The sequence below is a fragment of the Dromiciops gliroides genome, chromosome 2 (genome assembly GCF_019393635.1).
Source record: "Dromiciops gliroides isolate mDroGli1 chromosome 2, mDroGli1.pri, whole genome shotgun sequence".
In the NCBI taxonomy this organism is placed as follows: Eukaryota; Metazoa; Chordata; class Mammalia; order Microbiotheria; family Microbiotheriidae; genus Dromiciops; species Dromiciops gliroides.
The window spans coordinates 406,759,751-406,777,742 of NC_057862.1; the positions used below are offsets into that span (position 1 = coordinate 406,759,751).

The following is a 17,992-nucleotide window of genomic DNA, read 5'->3' on the forward strand; positions in this document are numbered from 1 at the left end:
TTGGTGTGTGAGTGTGTTTGTACACACATGCCTCTGTGTGTGTGTGTGCGCGTGTGCGCGCGGGCTTGTGTGTGCACGTGCCCACTCCCTAACTTGAAAGGCCTGGGAGGCCACTTTTATTGGCCGCTTTAAGAAATAGTTGGAATGGGATCATTAAATTTTTTATAAGGGTAAACGGTCCTGTTTATCTGGGAGGAAGCAGAGGGAGGGAGGGGGAGAGTAGGGAGAACTGCTTTGCTGGGTTTACACACATACAAAAAAAAAGGTCAGTGCAGCTTAATTTAATGTTTTGTTTGTCTCTCCCCTCCCTCGCAGCAGCTCTGTGGCCTATTTCATTCATTATTAAGTTTTATATCCTGCTTGACATGAAACGTGATCTTTTCAACTCACTACACAGGACGGCTGGCTTCATTCTGTTCTCCTTATCTTTAGTGTCTTTAGTAACTTAACTTTTCCCCTTTTGGTCTGGGTGGTTTTGTTTTTTCTTCAACAGCCAAGTTTTGTCTTTGTTGTTTTCTTGAGTTGGGGAATTGGTAGGGACTGGACAGCGCCTTCTCACCTTAGGTAGAGTTAAGATTTCTCAGCTCTTTGATAAATCCTTCCTTGACTTGTCACTTGCCTATCACTAATGGGTTTGTAGGTCCTCCCTTATGTTGTGTTTGGGTCCTTAATGAAGATCCCTGGTGTCCTGGATCCGTCCTTTGATTGACATCAGTGTAAAGACATGATGCCAGGCTTTTTTATTGGGGACATAAGCCCCTTTGGTTGTATGTCATGGAAAGATTTACAAATGTGAGGGAAACTTCTCCTTAAGTGATAGGGACTCAAGGGACCCAATGATCTCCTTTAAATTCCACTTACTCCATCTCCATGTACTTTCAACTAAGGTCAAAATTCCCAATCTTTTTGTAGTTTTCTTTCCATATTATTAGATTATGCCACTCTTCTCTCTTTCCCAAAGAATCACGTATGGCATTTTTTTCATTTACTAATCAGTTAAAATCAAGTAAAATTAATTGGGGTTTTGAGATTGTTTTGTAGGGGGGAGCAAAATTTCTGGGACCCTTAGAGATACGACTCAATCTTACCTTGGGGTATTGCAGACTCGGGGACCAGGGCTTGGGGTCTCAGTGATTGTCAACTGGTTCCAAACTAGTAAAAGACGAGGTTAAAGGAAGCCAGCCGCTTATTGGCAGTGACGAGTTAGCCCTAGAGCCCTCCCCACTCCAGTGATGACTTCCAAGTTGGTCTGTGCCCTTGGAGGTACTCATACTTCTTAGAGCTTACCCTGGGATTTAACCTCTTTGGGGAGATGCAGGGCCTCAGGAGCCAAGGGTAGCTAAGAAGGCCACGGGTAGGTGTGTTTTTAATGGAAAAGATGTTTCCCATTAATATCTGGCCAGTTTCTTGAGAAATGACACTGTGTGCTGTTTGCTTTCCCAACATCCTTTATAATCTGAAAGGCATCTTGTCCCTATTCCCTCTCTGTCTGCTTTTTTGATTTGCTTTCTCTCTTCACCCCCCCCCCCCATCCCAGTTTTCCTCTGAGCAGTTGGTTAGCTGTGCAGTAGTAGAAAGCATAGTGTTGTTGAAAAACTTTGTCCTTATTTCACAGATGCCCTGGGAATTGTCTTTAATCTCCTTTCTGCCTTCCCATTACAGATGGTGATGACGACCCACAGCTCTCCTGGGTGGCTTCATCTCCCTCCAGCAAAGATGTTGCGTCACCTACTCAGATGATAGGAGATGGGTGTGACCTCGGCATCGGAGAGGAGGAAGGGGGGACTGGCCTGCCCTACCCATGTCAGTTTTGTGACAAGTCCTTCATCCGCCTGAGCTACCTTAAGAGGCACGAGCAGATCCACAGTGACAAGCTCCCCTTCAAGTGTACCTACTGCAGCCGGCTCTTCAAGCACAAGAGGAGCCGGGACCGGCACATCAAACTCCACACGGGCGACAAGAAATATCACTGCCACGAGTGCGAGGCGGCCTTCTCCCGCAGCGACCACCTCAAGATTCACCTCAAGACCCACAGCTCGAGCAAGCCCTTCAAGTGCACCGTCTGCAAGCGGGGCTTCTCCTCCACTAGCTCTCTGCAGAGCCACATGCAGGCCCATAAGAAGAACAAGGAGCACGTCGCCAAGTCAGAGAAGGAGACCAAGAAGGACGACTTCATGTGTGACTACTGTGAGGACACCTTCAGCCAGACCGAGGAGCTGGAGAAGCACGTCCTGACCCGCCACCCCCAGCTCTCGGAGAAGGCTGACCTGCAGTGCATCCACTGCCCGGAGGTCTTTGTGGACGAGAACTCGCTGCTTGCCCACATCCATCAAGCCCACGCCAACAAGAAACACAAGTGCCCCATGTGCCCGGAGCAGTTTTCCTCAGTGGAGGAGGTCTATTGCCACCTGGACAGCCACCGGCAGCCAGATTCCAGCAACCACAGCATCAGCCCTGACCCAGTGCTGGGGAGCGTGGCCTCCATGAGCAGTGCCACCCCTGACTCGAGCGCCTCCGTGGAGCGAGGCTCCACCCCAGACTCCACCTTGAAGCCTTTAAGGGGTCAGAAGAAGATCCGGGCTGTGGACAGGGAGGAGGGGCAGAGTTGGTCCAAGGTCACCTACAGCTGCCCCTACTGCTCCAAGAGAGACTTTAACAGCCTGGCTGTCCTGGAGATTCACCTGAAGACGATCCACGTGGACAAGCCCCAGCAGAGCCACACGTGCCAGGTCTGCTTGGACTCTGTGCCCACTCTGTATAACCTGAATGAGCATGTGCGGAAGGTGCACAAGAGCCACGCCTACCCCATGATGCAGTTTGGTAACATCTCCGCCTTCCACTGCAACTATTGCCCCGAGATGTTTGCTGACATCAACAGTCTCCAGGAGCACATCCGGGTCACCCACTGTGGCCCCAATGCCAACCCTGCAGATGGCAACAATGCCTTCTTCTGCAACCAGTGCTCCATGGGCTTCCTCACAGAGTCCTCCCTCACAGAGCACATCCAGCAGGCCCACTGCAACGTGGGGAACTCAAAACTGGAATCTCCTGCTGTACAGCCAACGCAGTCATTTATGGAAGTTTACTCCTGCCCGTATTGCACAAACTCCCCCATTTTTGGCTCCATCCTGAAGCTTACAAAGCACATTAAAGAAAACCACAAGAATATCCCATTGGCACACAACAAAAAGTCGAAGGCAGAGCAGAGTCCGGTTTCTTCCGATGTGGAGGTCTCATCCCCTAAAAGGCAGCGACTCTCCGCTAGCATCAACTCCGTTTCCAACGGCGAGTACCCTTGCAATCAATGTGATCTCAAATTCTCCAACTTTGAAAGTTTCCAGACCCACTTAAAATTGCATCTGGAGCTGCTCTTAAGGAAACAGTCGTGCCCTCAGTGTAAGGAAGACTTTGACTCCCAGGACTCGCTCCTGCAGCACCTCACAGTCCACTACATGACGACCTCGACCCATTACGTGTGTGAGAGCTGTGACAAGCAGTTCTCATCTGTGGACGATTTGCAGAAGCATTTGCTGGACATGCATACCTTTGTACTGTATCACTGCACTCTCTGCCAGGAAGTCTTCGATTCCAAGGTCTCCATCCAAGTGCATCTGGCAGTGAAGCACAGCAACGAAAAGAAGATGTACCGCTGCACGGCCTGCAACTGGGACTTCCGGAAGGAGGTGGACCTCCAGATCCACGTCAAGCACAGCCACCTGGGCAATCCCACCAAGTCGCACAAGTGCATCTTCTGTGGGGAGACCTTTAGCACCGAAGTGGAGCTACAGTGCCACATCACCACCCACAGCAAGAAGTACAACTGTAAGTTCTGCAGCAAAGCCTTCCACGCCATCATCCTCCTGGAGAAGCACCTTCGGGAGAAGCACTGCGTCTTTGATGCGGCGGCGGAGAATGGCACGGCCAACGGCATGCCGCCAGCTGGCAAGAAGGCAGAGCCAGCAGACATCCAGAACATGCTCATGAAGAACCCTGAAGCTCCGAACAGCCACGAGGCCAGCGAGGACGATGTGGATGCATCAGAACCCATGTATGGCTGTGACATATGTGGGGCAGCCTACACCATGGAGGTTCTGCTGCAGAACCATCGCCTGAGGGACCACAACATCCGGCCTGGGGAGGATGACTGCTCCCGGAAGAAGGCTGAGTTCATCAAAGGCAGCCACAAGTGTAATGTCTGCTCACGGACCTTCTTCTCGGAGAACGGACTGCGGGAGCACATGCAGACCCACCGGGGTCCCGCCAAACATTACATGTGCCCGATCTGTGGGGAGAGGTTCCCCTCGCTGTTAACACTCACAGAGCACAAGGTGACACACAGCAAGAGCCTGGACACAGGTACCTGCCGCATCTGCAAGATGCCCCTTCAGAGCGAGGAGGAGTTCATTGAACACTGCCAGATGCACCCCGACCTGCGCAACTCCCTCACTGGCTTCCGCTGTGTAGTCTGCATGCAGACTGTCACCTCCACTCTAGAGCTTAAGATCCACGGCACCTTCCACATGCAGAAGCTAGCGGGCAACTCGGCCGCCTCCTCCCCCAATGGCCAGTCACTGCAGAAGCTCTACAAATGTGCGCTTTGCCTCAAAGAGTTTCGAAACAAGCAGGACCTGGTAAAATTGGATGTCAATGGCTTGCCCTATGGCCTGTGTGCCGGTTGCATGACCCGCAGCACCAATGGACAGGCGTCTGGCTTGACCCCGCCAGAGGCCGGTGAGCGGCCGTGCGGGAGCCTCCGGTGTCCGGAGTGTAGTGTGAAGTTTGAGAGTGCGGAGGACCTGGAGAGCCATGTACAGATGGACCACAGGGACCTGACACCTGAGACGAGTGGGCAGAGGAAAGGTGCCCAGACATCTCCTGTCCCCAGAGTAAGTAGCCTTGGTTCTCTCTGCTCCCCTCCTTTGCCTGGTGCTGCCCTCCCTCTTTTAGGGTCTGGGAGGATTTCTGCTGCATGACCTGAGTCCACAGGCCTGTTTTCAAGCCAGCACATTGTTGGACCTTTTGACATTTTAGTGCTAGAGGCACCAAAACGTTTCTTTCAGTTATTGAAACAGGAAACCAACATGAGAAGTGACATCTCCTCTTCTTCTCCGGTCTCTCTCCCTCCCCCCACTTCCTTGTGCATGCATGCACACACACACCTCTTTTGTGGACAAATCATTTTTTTTTGGACTCTTGAGTTAGGTATCAGTGGGATCATAGGGTATCATAGTAGTATTTGCTTGCCTGCTTGTTCATTGATTGATTTGAGATAGAAAACACACTAGAGATCCTCTAGTCCCAACTCTCTCATTTTACAGATGAGGAAAATTGAGGTCCCCGCTTAAATTAACCAACTTGCCCAAGTTCCTCCAGCGAAAAGAAATAAATAACAACGAATCATGCTTTTTGTAGCAGTTCAAGAGCTGATGGCTCTCTCATTCTCCTGCAGTCTTGTGAGGCGGGTAGTACAAGTCTTATTGTCTCCATTTTGCAGATGAGGAAAATGTCCCTCACATAAGTGGAATGATGTGTCTTTGGTCCCTTGGCTGGTAAATGTGTCTGTTTCTTTCAGAGTTGGGTCAGGCCTTACTCCGGCCGTGGTTGAAAAATCATTAGCTCGTTTAGACCTGGAAAGGCCCCTTGAGGACATCTCATCCCACCTTCTCATTTCTCATTCAAATCCACTCATCATTTTGGTAGGGTTGAAAGGGTGATACATTTGGAGTCAGGAGACTTGGGTTCCAATCTCAGTTCTGACACTTTGTATGCCTTGGGTGAGTCTCTCTCTGGGTATCAGTTTTCACATCTATAAAATGAGGGGGATGGGTAAGATGGACTCTAATGTCCCATCCATCTCTAAAACTAGGATTTATGATCAAATTTTTGAAACGAAATTTCTAAGCCCAAATCCAGTTGTCTTTCCACCATACCAATGGGGAGCAGAGTCACAGCAGTGCTTTTCCTAGGTGACTGGGGGGATGGGGTGGGGGGCTTGGGTCCAGGAGGCTGAGTGAAGACTTTCTATGGGAACTCCACTCTTCCATCTGGCTGTTTGCTTCTCGAGCATCAGACGTGTAGGGCCTTAGGATTCTCTCTGGGTTTGTGTTGTTTCCAGATGGGTGGAGATGCCAAATGTTTCCTAAGAGTAAACTCCTCCAGGTGCTACTGTTGCTGGCCTTAAGGGAGGCAGGATTTGGGGCCGTAGCCTTTTGCCACAGGTGCTTGCTGTGGGTGTGTTTGCTGCTGGGACTTTGGCCTTGGGACTTGCAATAGGCTACATGCTGGGGTGGGGGGAGACTCAGAAAAAGAGAGGGGGGGGGAGACAGAGAGATGGGGGGAGAAAAAAAGAGAGGGAGAGAGGGACGAAGAGAGAGATTCATAGAGAAATCGGACATGTTTGTACTGGGAGAAAGTGTAGAGAACACTTCATTTAGTTCAACCTCTTCATTTTATGGAGGTTTAAATAAAGCCCAAATAAAAGAAGATGATAGCTGGAGATACAATCAAATGGACTTGGGAAAAAACTAGTTTTCCCAAATCTTGGAGAGATCAGGGGTGATATCTTGGCCAATACAGTCACATCTGGAGGTTGTCAGCTGCCTTCTAAAGGTTCAGCAATTCAGAAGGTTGCTCTTTTGGACTCTTCATGATTTTGGATATTTGAAGGCTATGTTGCCAAGCCTGACCTCATCATGGGATATGGCCCTGTTGCTCTTGGGGAGCCAAAGATTTATTTTTTATTTTATTTTATTATTATTATTACTGGTTTTTTGCAGGGCAATGAGGGTTAAATGATTTGCCCAGTGTCACACAGCTAGTAAGTGTCAAGTGTCTGAGGCAGTATTTGAACTCAGGTCCTTCTGAATCCAGGGCCTGTGCTCTATCCACTGCGCCACCAGAGAGCCAAAGATTGACCAGAAATTGGGTCATGTTTAGATATTAGATGGGGATTTGGCCCAGAAATCCCTCAGACACAGTGGCCTAGTCATTCTGCAGTGGGGAGCAGTGAGAAGTGACGGAACATTCCACATCTGCAGGAGTAGGTTGGAAAAGATATTGTCTAGCTAGTCTCACTTGTAGGCTGTTCCAAGGCCACATTTGCAGCTATATCTCTGGCTTTGGGACCTCCAAAGGGCCTGGGATAGGACTGCCCTTCAACCTAGGCCTTCGCGTTCCTCGATCTCAAGGAGTTTAAATTGGTTGAGATAAAAAAAGCTCAGTATCGAGCTTGAATCTTGATAAGGACCCCAGGGTCCATGTCTGTAGTAACAGGCTTCATAGGGCTTATAGCCCTGTGGGATGATTGCTGCCTCTAAAGAACTGAGGTCTCTTCCAACCCATTGCTTAAAAAAAATAATAATACCACATCTCACTCAGGGTTTTGTACTTTTCAAAATGCTTTTTACATCCATTATATAACTTGCTTTTTAAAACATTCTTGTGCAGTGGGATTGACTGAGTAGTGTTATCACCGTTCCAGAGATGGGAAAACTTAGATACAGAGTTTAAATCATTTTCCCAGAGACAGTAAGTCATGGATCCAGGACCAGAGAGCCCAGGGCTCCTAACTCTTTTACTATGTCAAGAAGAGTCTCTCCATTGGGCTACTACTGGAGAAGCTCACCAAGATGCACAGAGCTATCTAGGAATCTCCTTTCCTAGGGTCTTGGTCACCTCTCCCATGTATACTCCTCCTTCCATCATTCCTTTTTACTTTTGGGGGGGGCGGGGCAGCGAAGGCTATGTGACTTGCCCAGGGTCACACAGCTAGTAAGTGTCAAGTGTATGAGGCCAGATTTGAACTCAGGTCCTCCTGAATCTAAGGCTGGTGCTTTATCCACTGCACCACCTAACTGCCCCCCTTCCATCATTCCTTATCCATATCTTCATTTCTGCCTTGAGTGCTCCCCCCTCTGTTGCATTTTCTCTCCGGGCCATAGCAGTGCAGTTATGGATTGAAAAAAGCACCACAAGATGACATGGTAAGAAGCATCAGGCCTCATATTTTCTGAAGCAGAGCCTGATGTTCGATCTAGTCCTTGGGGAAGGGAAAAGGGACCCGCAGGAATGAGGAGGGGCCTTGGAGGCCAGAGACAGTCCCTTGAAATGATATCTCTTCAGTTAGAGACCTCTAAAAATCACCCAAGGGAAACCAGGAGGGATCCTCTTGGGAACAAGACAGTGGGGACGGGGAGTAGATAAGATACTAAAGGAAATTGATGGGAGGGGAACAGGAAAGGAGGAGACAGAAATAGAGAATCTGCAGGAGTGAATGAATGAATGAATGAATGAATATTCTCCTTTCCCCTTTATATGTTAGTGTTTTCATCATTGTCTGTTCCTGGGGGCACTTTGCCTGATTTGTTCTAAGTATATGATGGGCTTCTAGCTTTTTATGGAGAGGAGCTGGTAAAGGAAATGGGACTAGGGTCAGGGTCCTAGTGCCATGCATTTGTGTCTCAGTCTGTGTGTATTTCTGTGTCTGTGTGAGTGAACATACGAGTGCCTGCATCTGACTGTGTAGGTTTGAATATGTATGTGTTTTTGAAGGGGTGTCTAGCTCTGCAGGCATGTGGGTAACTGTGAATGGCATCTGTGGGTGCACATCTGTTGTCTTTGTGTGAGCTTGTGTCACGTGTGTGGGAGCAAGTGTGTCTGTGTATAAGTGAAACTGTGTTTGTGCGAGTTTGTGTGTGCAAACTTGCATGTCTGAGTAACTGTCAGTGTCAGAGGCAGTATTGGGGTGCGTTGTTTGTATGTGTGTGTTCATCTGTGTTTAAAGGAGAGGGTTGGCATGTGTGCGTGTGTTTGCATTACTTGTCACAATCAATGGTCTTTTGTCACTTCCCATGGAAATTCCCCTCGAGTTTCACTCTGCCATGAGGGATTGCAAAGTTCTCCACCAGTGATTTCGTTCCCACATCAGAATCCAGCTTCCAAAGCAGAGTGGAGTGGCAGCCACTTCTTCCCCATGCTGGGCCCTCCCTATGTTAATTATTTTCAGTGCACATCGAACCTGCTTCGCTCAGGGCTGTCCCAGGAGAGATAAATAAAATAAGGTCCAGTCATGGAATATTACCCCCTACTGGCATCTAGCCTGCAGTATTTATGGTTCTTAGGCTTCTACTTGAGCTGCCTCAGAGACAGACGTGAGGTTTCCTCCTCTAGTCATTTCCTCCTTCTCCCCCCAGACAGCTCTCAACCTTGCCTGGCCTTCCTCAGAAACACTTTCCAGGGGAGCTTGAATTGACCAGCAGACTCTCTCCTCGCTCCTACCTTGGGGACGGGGAGTCTGGCCTCTGTGGGGTGGGGGAGGGGGGTTACAGAGGGCCCCCTGGCCACCCAGGTGAGGGTGGTGGTGTGGGGGATTCCTGTTGCTTCATTCCCAGGCACACATTCTTTCCAGATGTATGGGGACAATCTGACTATTAGGGGCCAAGGACTGAGGGCCCTAATGATGATTGCTTAGGAGCAGCTGCGTAAGGGGCAGGGTTCAACTTCTGCATCCTTGCCACTGAATCACTTAGGGGTTTCCCTTTCTTGGCCTCATTATCTTCATCTATTAAATGGGCATAAGAAGCTTTACTTTCTCTTCCTCTTGGGGTTGTGAGGAAGCTACAGTGAATTAATATAAGTGCCTTTTAAAGCATAAAGCTAGTAGTAGGTAGGAGGTATTATGTTGAGGCTTTGTTGGCTGTACTGAGGGAAGGGGAGGTCAGCCAATTCTATGATTCACAAGTTATGGGATCTAAGTTCTAGAGCTCAAAGTAAACTTAGACATCATGAGGAAGCTGAGGACAAGGGAAGTTAGATGACTTGCCCAAGGTCACACAGTTAGGAGGCATCAGATGTGGGCTATAAACCCAATGCCTTAGTCTTTATATTCAGTGAGATGTCCCTCTACAGTCTGAGATGAGTCTCTGATCCTCTCTTTAAGAAAGTATGTCAAAGGCCTTGAAGAGCTTAATTGCTCTTCCTTATCCTTTCCATCCAACTTTTAAAAAAATACACCAGGAGTTTCCATTGTTTTAGGGGAATAATAGTTCATACTTATATAGTGATTTAAGGTTCAAAAGTTGTCATCCCTTAGAATAGCATGTTTTACATGAATTATCCTCATTTTGCAAAGAGGGTAAGTACGACTTCGATTACATGGGAGGGACACTTGGAGTATTGTAGAAAGGAGGCGAGACTTAGAATCAGGAAAACCTGGGTTCAGATTCTACCACTCACATTTTCTAGCTGTATCATATGGCCAACTCCCATTTTCTCTCTGAATCCCAGTTTTTGTTGTTGTTCATTCATTTTCCAGTTGTGTCCCCATTTGGGGTTTTCTTGGCAAAAATCTTGGAGTGGTTTGCCATTTCCTTCTTCAGCTCATTTTATACATGAAGAAACTGAGGCAAACAGGGCCACACAGATCATAAGTATCTGAGGTAAGATTTGAATTTGAGAAGATGAGTCTTCCTGACTCCAGGCCCAGTGCTCTACTCATTGCACCTTCCCATATCTATAAATTAAGAAAAATTCTTGCCCTCTCCGTTTCACAGTAAGGATAGCACTTTGAGAAATATGTATGTGTGTGCACATGTGTGCATGTATGTATGTATGTGTATGTGTGTATATACATGTGTGTGTGTGTATATACATATACACACACCCCCATATATATGTATATGAGAATGAATTATACTTAAGTGACTTTTTCAGTGATACAAGAGTAATAGGTATTGGAATTAGGCTTTCTGATTCTGACACCAGAGTTTCTTCTGCTATGCCACACTGCTGCCCTAATAGCCACTTTTATGATGAAGATTTGTGACTCCATTCTGGAAATGGAGACCTAGAGAAGGACATTTACCCCACAAGGTCATGAAGGAGAAGCAAACTGGAAGGCAGTCATTTGAGTCATGTTTTTCAAATGGAAAAGTGTCTTGCTGGCCTATAGGGGTGTGGTGGGATCTTTGAGATATAGTAAGATTTTCTGTTGTACAGTGCTGGGCTTAGAGTCAGGAAGATCTGAGTTCAAATCCCATCTTAGATACTCACAAGCTTTATTACCCTGAGCAAGTCACTTAACTTCTGTTTGCCTCAGTTTCCTCATGTGTAAAACGAGAGGGTTGGGCTCATTGTCCTCCAAGGTCCTTTGTACATCTAAATTTATGATCCCGTGACCTAGCTCTATTTTCTTCGTTATAAGGTGCCCAGACTTTCTTCAGACAGTAGGCAGTCACCATGGAGCTAGCTCCCTGTTACAAAGCAGACTTCTGAGTCTGCTTTGCCCCCTTTTCCCCCATGGCAGTTACGTCCATCACCATCATTGTAGTAACGGGCAGTCCCATAGTACTCAAAAAAGTAACAGGAGAGAAATACACTGCATACCTCAAAATGCTTGATAGTAACAAAAGCCTTTAGAGATTGCCCTTTATGATTAGAAATTGTGTTGTGGCAAAAACTGTGGCTATGGAGTTAGAGGATCTGGGTTCAAATCCTGGGTCTGTCATTTACCATCTCTGTGACCTTGGGACTTCAATAATATTTCATCTTTCTCAGCTTCTTTCCTCTTTTGTAATATAGGGATAATAATAGAGAATCATGTACTAAAAACTTTTGTCCCATTGACCTCTTGAAGTACATAGTATAAGCATTATGAAATCCACTTTACAGATAAGGAAATAGTCTTTGGGAAGCCAAGTGCTACACTCACAGCTCCCACTCATAAGTGAGGAGGGGCAAACCCAGGTCTCCTGAGTCTTAAGGCTGGTTCCCTTTCCATTTGGCTACACTGCCTCTTTTCACCTGCCTCATTCTGTAGTGAAGAAAGGGCTTTGTAAGCTCTAAGCTGCTGGGGAAAGGTATGTTGTCCTCATATATATCATTTGATTCTCCCAATGGTCTTATGTTAGAGTATGATAGGGTATGTATTATTATCCCCATTTTCAAGGCAGGGGAGGGGGGAGTGGTATGGGGAGGTAGGAGAATTGAAGTTTAAAGCAGATAAGTTATTTGCCCAAGGTCATGCAACTAGCAACCACAGAGCAAGAATCTGACCCCTAGCTCTTCTGGGGCCAGGCCCAGTGCCCATTCCACAGCATTCCCCTGTCTGCAGAGTCCCCATCCCAAAGATGTCTTTGCCATCTTCAGCACCAGCTGGGCTTCTCTTTCCTTAGAGCAGTGTGCACCGGGTCTTGTAGCCAGGAAAGTAATACAACCAACAGCCACAGCAACAATATCTGAAACTTAGATAACACTTTTCAAGACATCATGCCACTTTTCTTTTCCACTGTGAACAATTTCATGTGTATTCTAGGTTCACCACCAAGTATTTGGAATGCAGGTTTGATAGTACTACTGGGTAGGCCAGTTGTTCTGGAGCCAGAAAACCTGCATTCAAATCCCAGCTCTGTTACTTGGTGCTTTGGACTTAGTGCTGAGAGGCCTTGGACAAGTCCCTCACCTCCCTGGGCCTTAATTCCCTCATTTGAAAAATAAGGGCTTTGGACCAGATGATCTCTGGGTTCTCTTCTCACTCTTGACTGATGACCTATGATTCTGTGATCTCTTGACTCATGGGCAGACCCGTGATGTGTCTAGCTAGCACAGGCTTCATTATCCAGTAGTCTAACCTTTATTCTATGATTTGGTGTTTGGGAATGTTATTCACTGAAGGGGGATTCCTCTTGAGTATGGGTTGGAGTAGATTGCTACTGAAGCCCAGTTCTCAAACTCTGTGGTTCTTAGAGCCATCTTGTGAAGTAGGTACTCTTGGTATGATTATACCACTATCTTACAGAAGAGGGAGATGAGAGATTAACTCACCCATGGGCACCCATGTCTGAGGTCTTCTTAAATACCTTGTGCTGTCCATCATTCCATACTACTTCTTAGAAGCTTTCTTTTTTGACCATTAGAGGTCTAAAGACTTCATTGTTTGTACACACTTTCCAATTGTGTACTTTATTGAGGGGGTGGTGACACAGGGGTAAGGAAAATTGATATCATCAGCTCTAGCAGCACCCCGCCATTTCGTAATTATTATTATTATTTTTTTTTTTTGGTGAGGCAATTCCGGTTAAGTGACTTGCCCAGGGTCACACAGCTAGTAAATGTCAGGCATCTGAGGCTGGATTTGAACTCAGGTACTCCTGATTCCAGGCCCCTGCCATTTCAATTGCTCAGGATTGACCTTTGGAAATTGCAGCAAGAGGGTCTTCATTGCAGATTGGATGTTTGATGCCTTTTTGATTGCTCTCCTTTATCCCCAACCCTTACAAATACCCTAACTCTAGACACAAATGTGTTCTTCATATCTGCTGAGGATAAACTGAGACCCGGAAGGGAAGAGGAGCTGTATGCTATGATTTCTTCATGTTCACATGTGAGGACATTTGATTCTTGACCAAATTCCCTATTATCATTCTAGAGAGAATTTGCACATTACCCTTAAGGCTCCAACTTGCCTACCAGTCCCCTTTCTCCAGTTTAGATAAGTGGTTTATATAATTGCTTCTTCTCACCGTCTTCTACTGTCTGCAGCATAGTCTCAGTAGGGTGAAACTGTGACACAGGCAACATAGGACAGATGTGGGAAGAAATGCCACTGTCCCAGCTTTGCCAATGTGCTTTGGGCCACAATGGAAAGGAGTTTAGCTTTGCCTTAGAACAGGGCTTCTTTACCTCTCTTGTGTCATAGACCCTCTTGGCAAAACCCTGCTCAGAAAAATATATTTAAATGCATAAAATAAACCACATAGGATTATAAAGGAAGCATTATATCAAGATATCATTATTAAATATTAGAAAAAAAATAATTCACAGACTCCAAGATAAGAATTTCTGCATTTTGTTTTGGGAAAGACAAAAGATGGCCAAACCATTGATTCTGGTTTCTCTACACATGGTCCATCCTCCCTGAGTGTTTGTCTGTTTCTCTAGTACATCTCCCAGCGTGGGCTTGTCTTAATGCAATGATACTATGACACTGTAGGTCCTATGGGCCAGTTCTCGGCTTCTCAAAAATAGGAACTTATTTGGGGATCTGAAGTTAACCAATTCAGGTGAGAAGTGGGTTCCCCTAAAAACACTAGACCCATTAGAACCTGGAAGATCTTTTTAAACAGCTGTCAGAGCTGGAGAGTCTGGCTGGTGATTTGGCAGAAATCTAGAAGGCAGGGGAAGGAGATAGGAAATGTCTGGTATTTGAGAGCTGTTGGACATTAACTTTGCATTTTCCTGTAAATATGACCAAATCTAATCTTTCTTTCTCTTGTTTTTAAACAGAAAAAGACATATCAGTGCATCAAGTGCCAGATGACCTTTGAAAATGAAAGAGAAATTCAAATCCACGTCGCCAACCATATGATTGGTAAGGTGTTTTAGCCCACTTCGTTGGCGCCTGCTTCTTTCTTTGGTATCTGAGCCATTGTGTGGTCACTTTTAGTCTACCAGTGGTATTATTGTTGCACCTATTTCTGAGATATCTCATGGTAGGGAAGGGAGGAAAGGGGGAGGGGAAGTATCTTCGCTGGAGCTCTCTCTCTCTTTTCTTCATCTGAGCCGTCTCACCCCACTTATGTGGCAATCTGATTTTTGACAATATCTTCCATTTTCTAGCAGAAATTTCCCTCTTTCCCTATAAAAAGTACTTTCCAGTTGTCAACCACTTAGGGGCAATTACGCTCCAATTTTGTATGTCATGACATTGAATAGATTTAACTGCTTGCATTTCCCAGCTAAATGTGGCGCATTCCTCAGGCACATTGTCAAAACAGAATGCTTACAAAGTTATTTCAGTACTTTCTCTTTTCAAACGGTTCTGGACTTTTGAAAGTTCAGCTTTCCTAGATGGGGAGCTTTTAAAGAGAAAGTCCTCACGGCTTCCCAGCTCAGCACGAGGGTAACAAGCTCGGTAATAAAGTGTTATTGTAGTCGAAAGGGTTGTATCCGTGCTGCAGCCACAGACCAGGTCGCCTTTCTGACCACTGCAAAAGAAGTGTTTTTCCTATTGGCACAGAGGTTATAAATGTACGAGATGGCCCAGGAGGTCCATTTATTTGGATGAGCATCCCACAAAGGGAGCTCCTGATAACCTGGCATTCTGGGTCCGTGGAGGCTGCAGAGTCTTCAAGGCTCAGGCCAGCCTTCTAGCTCCCCAGCCTGTGCCTGGGCAGTCTTTATCACCCATAAAATAGAACTGGTCTCCTGGAAATTGCTGGGCCACCACCCCTGGAGTCTCTCTCTCTTTGCCTACTCACACAGTTGGACTTCTTGTAGTGGGAAAAGTACATGACTGTCTGAAGGGAGTGGGGAGTGGGATGAGTGAAGGAGTGGGAGGGGGAAAGCCCAGTCAGGGGCGAGACCAAGGAACAAAGCTCAGAGCTGCTCGTGGAGATGGTGACTTTTTAATCTTTGGGTTTTTTTTTTTTTTAAAGCACCGTCTGTATAATGAAAAAGAATATATACACTGTCAGTCACCAGACTGCTCAGAGGGCTTTCAAGGGAGTGTCAAGGAGGTGAAGATGAAGATATCTAAAAATGTTTGCTTTTGTAGCAGGTGTTAATGTAATCTCTTGTTTGTAAGCATGAAGGGTGAGAGCCTTGCTAATTGGACCATGGTGATTTCAAAGTTTTTTCTTCTTCATTCTTCTCCTCCCCTCCTCTCTTTTGTTACTAAACCTGAAAGAGTCGAGACTCTTTGGGCAAAGGGAAGAATATTTCCTTTTAACTTGAGCTGTGGGGAAAGAAGGGATTGGGACGAAGAAAGGAAAATGTGGTCTCCAAACACAATCAGGGACTGAGATCCAAGTCCTCCTATCTTGAATCCTGGGTGATGGACTCTTCAGGGGTGTGGCAAAATGGACAGACCAGGAGGAAGTTGTCTCCTACCTAATCGCCCATTTTGGAGGCATGCTGCTTGACCTACCTCATGAAAGGTGGACTTGGAGAGGTAGATCCAGGACTGTAGAATGTTAGAACTTGTAGAGGCCCTCAGAGACAACTGGAAATTTATGGTAAAATGACCCGAGTCTTTGATTCCTTCTCAGATTTCTCCTGTCCCTTTTTTTTTGCCTCTATTGGTAGGTACTTGTAAATGGGTTCTCTCCCTCCTTAGACTGGAAATTCTCTTTGTGTGATATCTCATTTTGTGTCCTAGGACATAGAGCCTTACCGGTAGGTAGGTGTTTGGAAATCATCTATTGTATTGAATGGAGTCAGCTGCCCATGGTCACACATCTGGTTTAGGACAGAGCTAGAGAGAACACCTAGATCTCCTTACCCCCTAGTCTTTGCTCCTTTTTCTCCATAGTATGACCTGCCCGTGCCGGTTAGCTTAGCCCTGCTGTTTAGGATCATTAGATTTTTTGAATTGGAAGGGATATTACAAGTCAGGATAAAGAGAATTGTATTTGTTCTGTATGAGAAAGATAGTGCAGTCCCATTGGTAGGAAGGAGCCTAGGTGGCTAGGCAGAATGCCTCATTGATACTCACATTATATGAGGAGATAATAAGGAAGCTCCTAGCATTTATTGGGAGGGCCCTCTTTGGTGAACTCTTGGGAATACTTGGACAAGAGGTGCGCAAGTTAGGTAGGCATGAGTGAGTAGTAATTTGCATCGTGGGAAGAAACTTTTACACATCAGTTTGGGCATATATAACATGCTTAAATATGTACCTGTTGTTTCTTCAATTGAAAACAAGCTCATTGAGGGAAGGGATTTTCATTTTTTTGATTTTTAAAAATCTTTTGTTCAGTGTTTAGCACACAGTATTTGCTTTACAAATGCTTATTTTTTTAATTATTATTATCTTTTTTTTAGTGAGGCAATTGGGGTTAAGTGACTTGCCTAGGGTCACACAGCTAGTAAGTGTTAAGTGTCTGAGGCCGGATTTGAACTCAGGTACTCCTGAATCCAGGGCCGGTGCTCTATCCCCTGCGCCACCTAGCTGCCCCACAAATGCTTATTGATTGATTGATAGATTGCCCAAGGTCACATTAGGCAGTTGATAGTGTGATAGAGCTCTGAACCTAGAGTCAGGAGTATCTGCGTTCAAATCCCATTTCAGACACTTACTAGCTGTGTAATCCTGGGAAGGCATTTAACCTCTTTCTGCCTCATTTCTAAAATGCAGATATTAATAGCACCTGCCTCTCAGAGTTGTTGTGAGGATAAAATGAGATCGATTTGTAAAGCACTTTGCCAACCTTTAAGTACTATATAATTATTAGTGATGATAATGGTAGTGGTGATGGTTGTGCTGGTGCTAGTGGTAGTGTTGGTGATGATGATTTGGGTAATGACAGAGCTGGGATTCAAACACAGATCCTTTGATTCTAAATTCAGTGCTTTTCCCATTGTACCTTTGCAGTAGTTCTGGTCTCAGATAATTTTAGGGGCTTGTGTGTATATGAATAAAGTATTTATTAGGCACTTAATATGTATAAACACTATGCTAAGTGCTGCAGATTCACACAGAAAAGCCAGATAGTCCCTGTGGTCAAGGAACTAACTTTTCAATGGGGGAGACAATACAGAATAGAGAGTTTCATTTGTAAGTTAGATGGACAAGTCCTTAGGGTACAGTGATAAAGCAGATATCACTGCCTCTTCATTAATATCATTTCAACTAATAAAATGATGTCACTTTCTGGTGGTAAGCCATTTGACAGTGCCAAAGACTTGAGTGGCAAGACCTTTCTTTTCTGCATCTTTGTTACCTGTGGCTGTAGCCCCTGCAGGACCAATTCCCAGGTTGTATGTCTAGCAGGGATGCTTCCAAGGATGATGGTTGAGGACTGAAGCCCTAGGACTCTTGGGTCTGGGAGGATCTGAGGGGAAATGGTGGCCAAGGTGTGGTGGTGGTGGTTTGATTTGCCAGTTTAGTGAATAGAATATTAGACTCGGAGCCAGGAAGACCTGAGTTCAAATCTTGCCTCAGGTTCTTACTAGGTATGTGACCCATGCCAAGTCACTTAACCTCTCCCGACCTCAG

At 46.0% G+C, this 17,992-nt stretch overlaps 1 protein-coding gene across 2 annotated transcripts in view; it reads left to right on the top strand.

The window, feature by feature from the left end:
• ZNF423 (zinc finger protein 423) overlaps window positions 1–17,992 on the top strand; it is a 443,545-nt gene that overhangs the window by 271,006 nt on the left and 154,547 nt on the right. For both annotated transcript variants that reach the window (XM_043989726.1, XM_043989727.1), the window contains 2 exons: window positions 1,663–4,886; window positions 14,281–14,365. In XM_043989726.1, coding sequence (XP_043845661.1) covers window positions 1,663–4,886; window positions 14,281–14,365 — 3,309 coding nt within the window. The remainder of the gene's footprint in view (window positions 1–1,662; window positions 4,887–14,280; window positions 14,366–17,992) is intronic.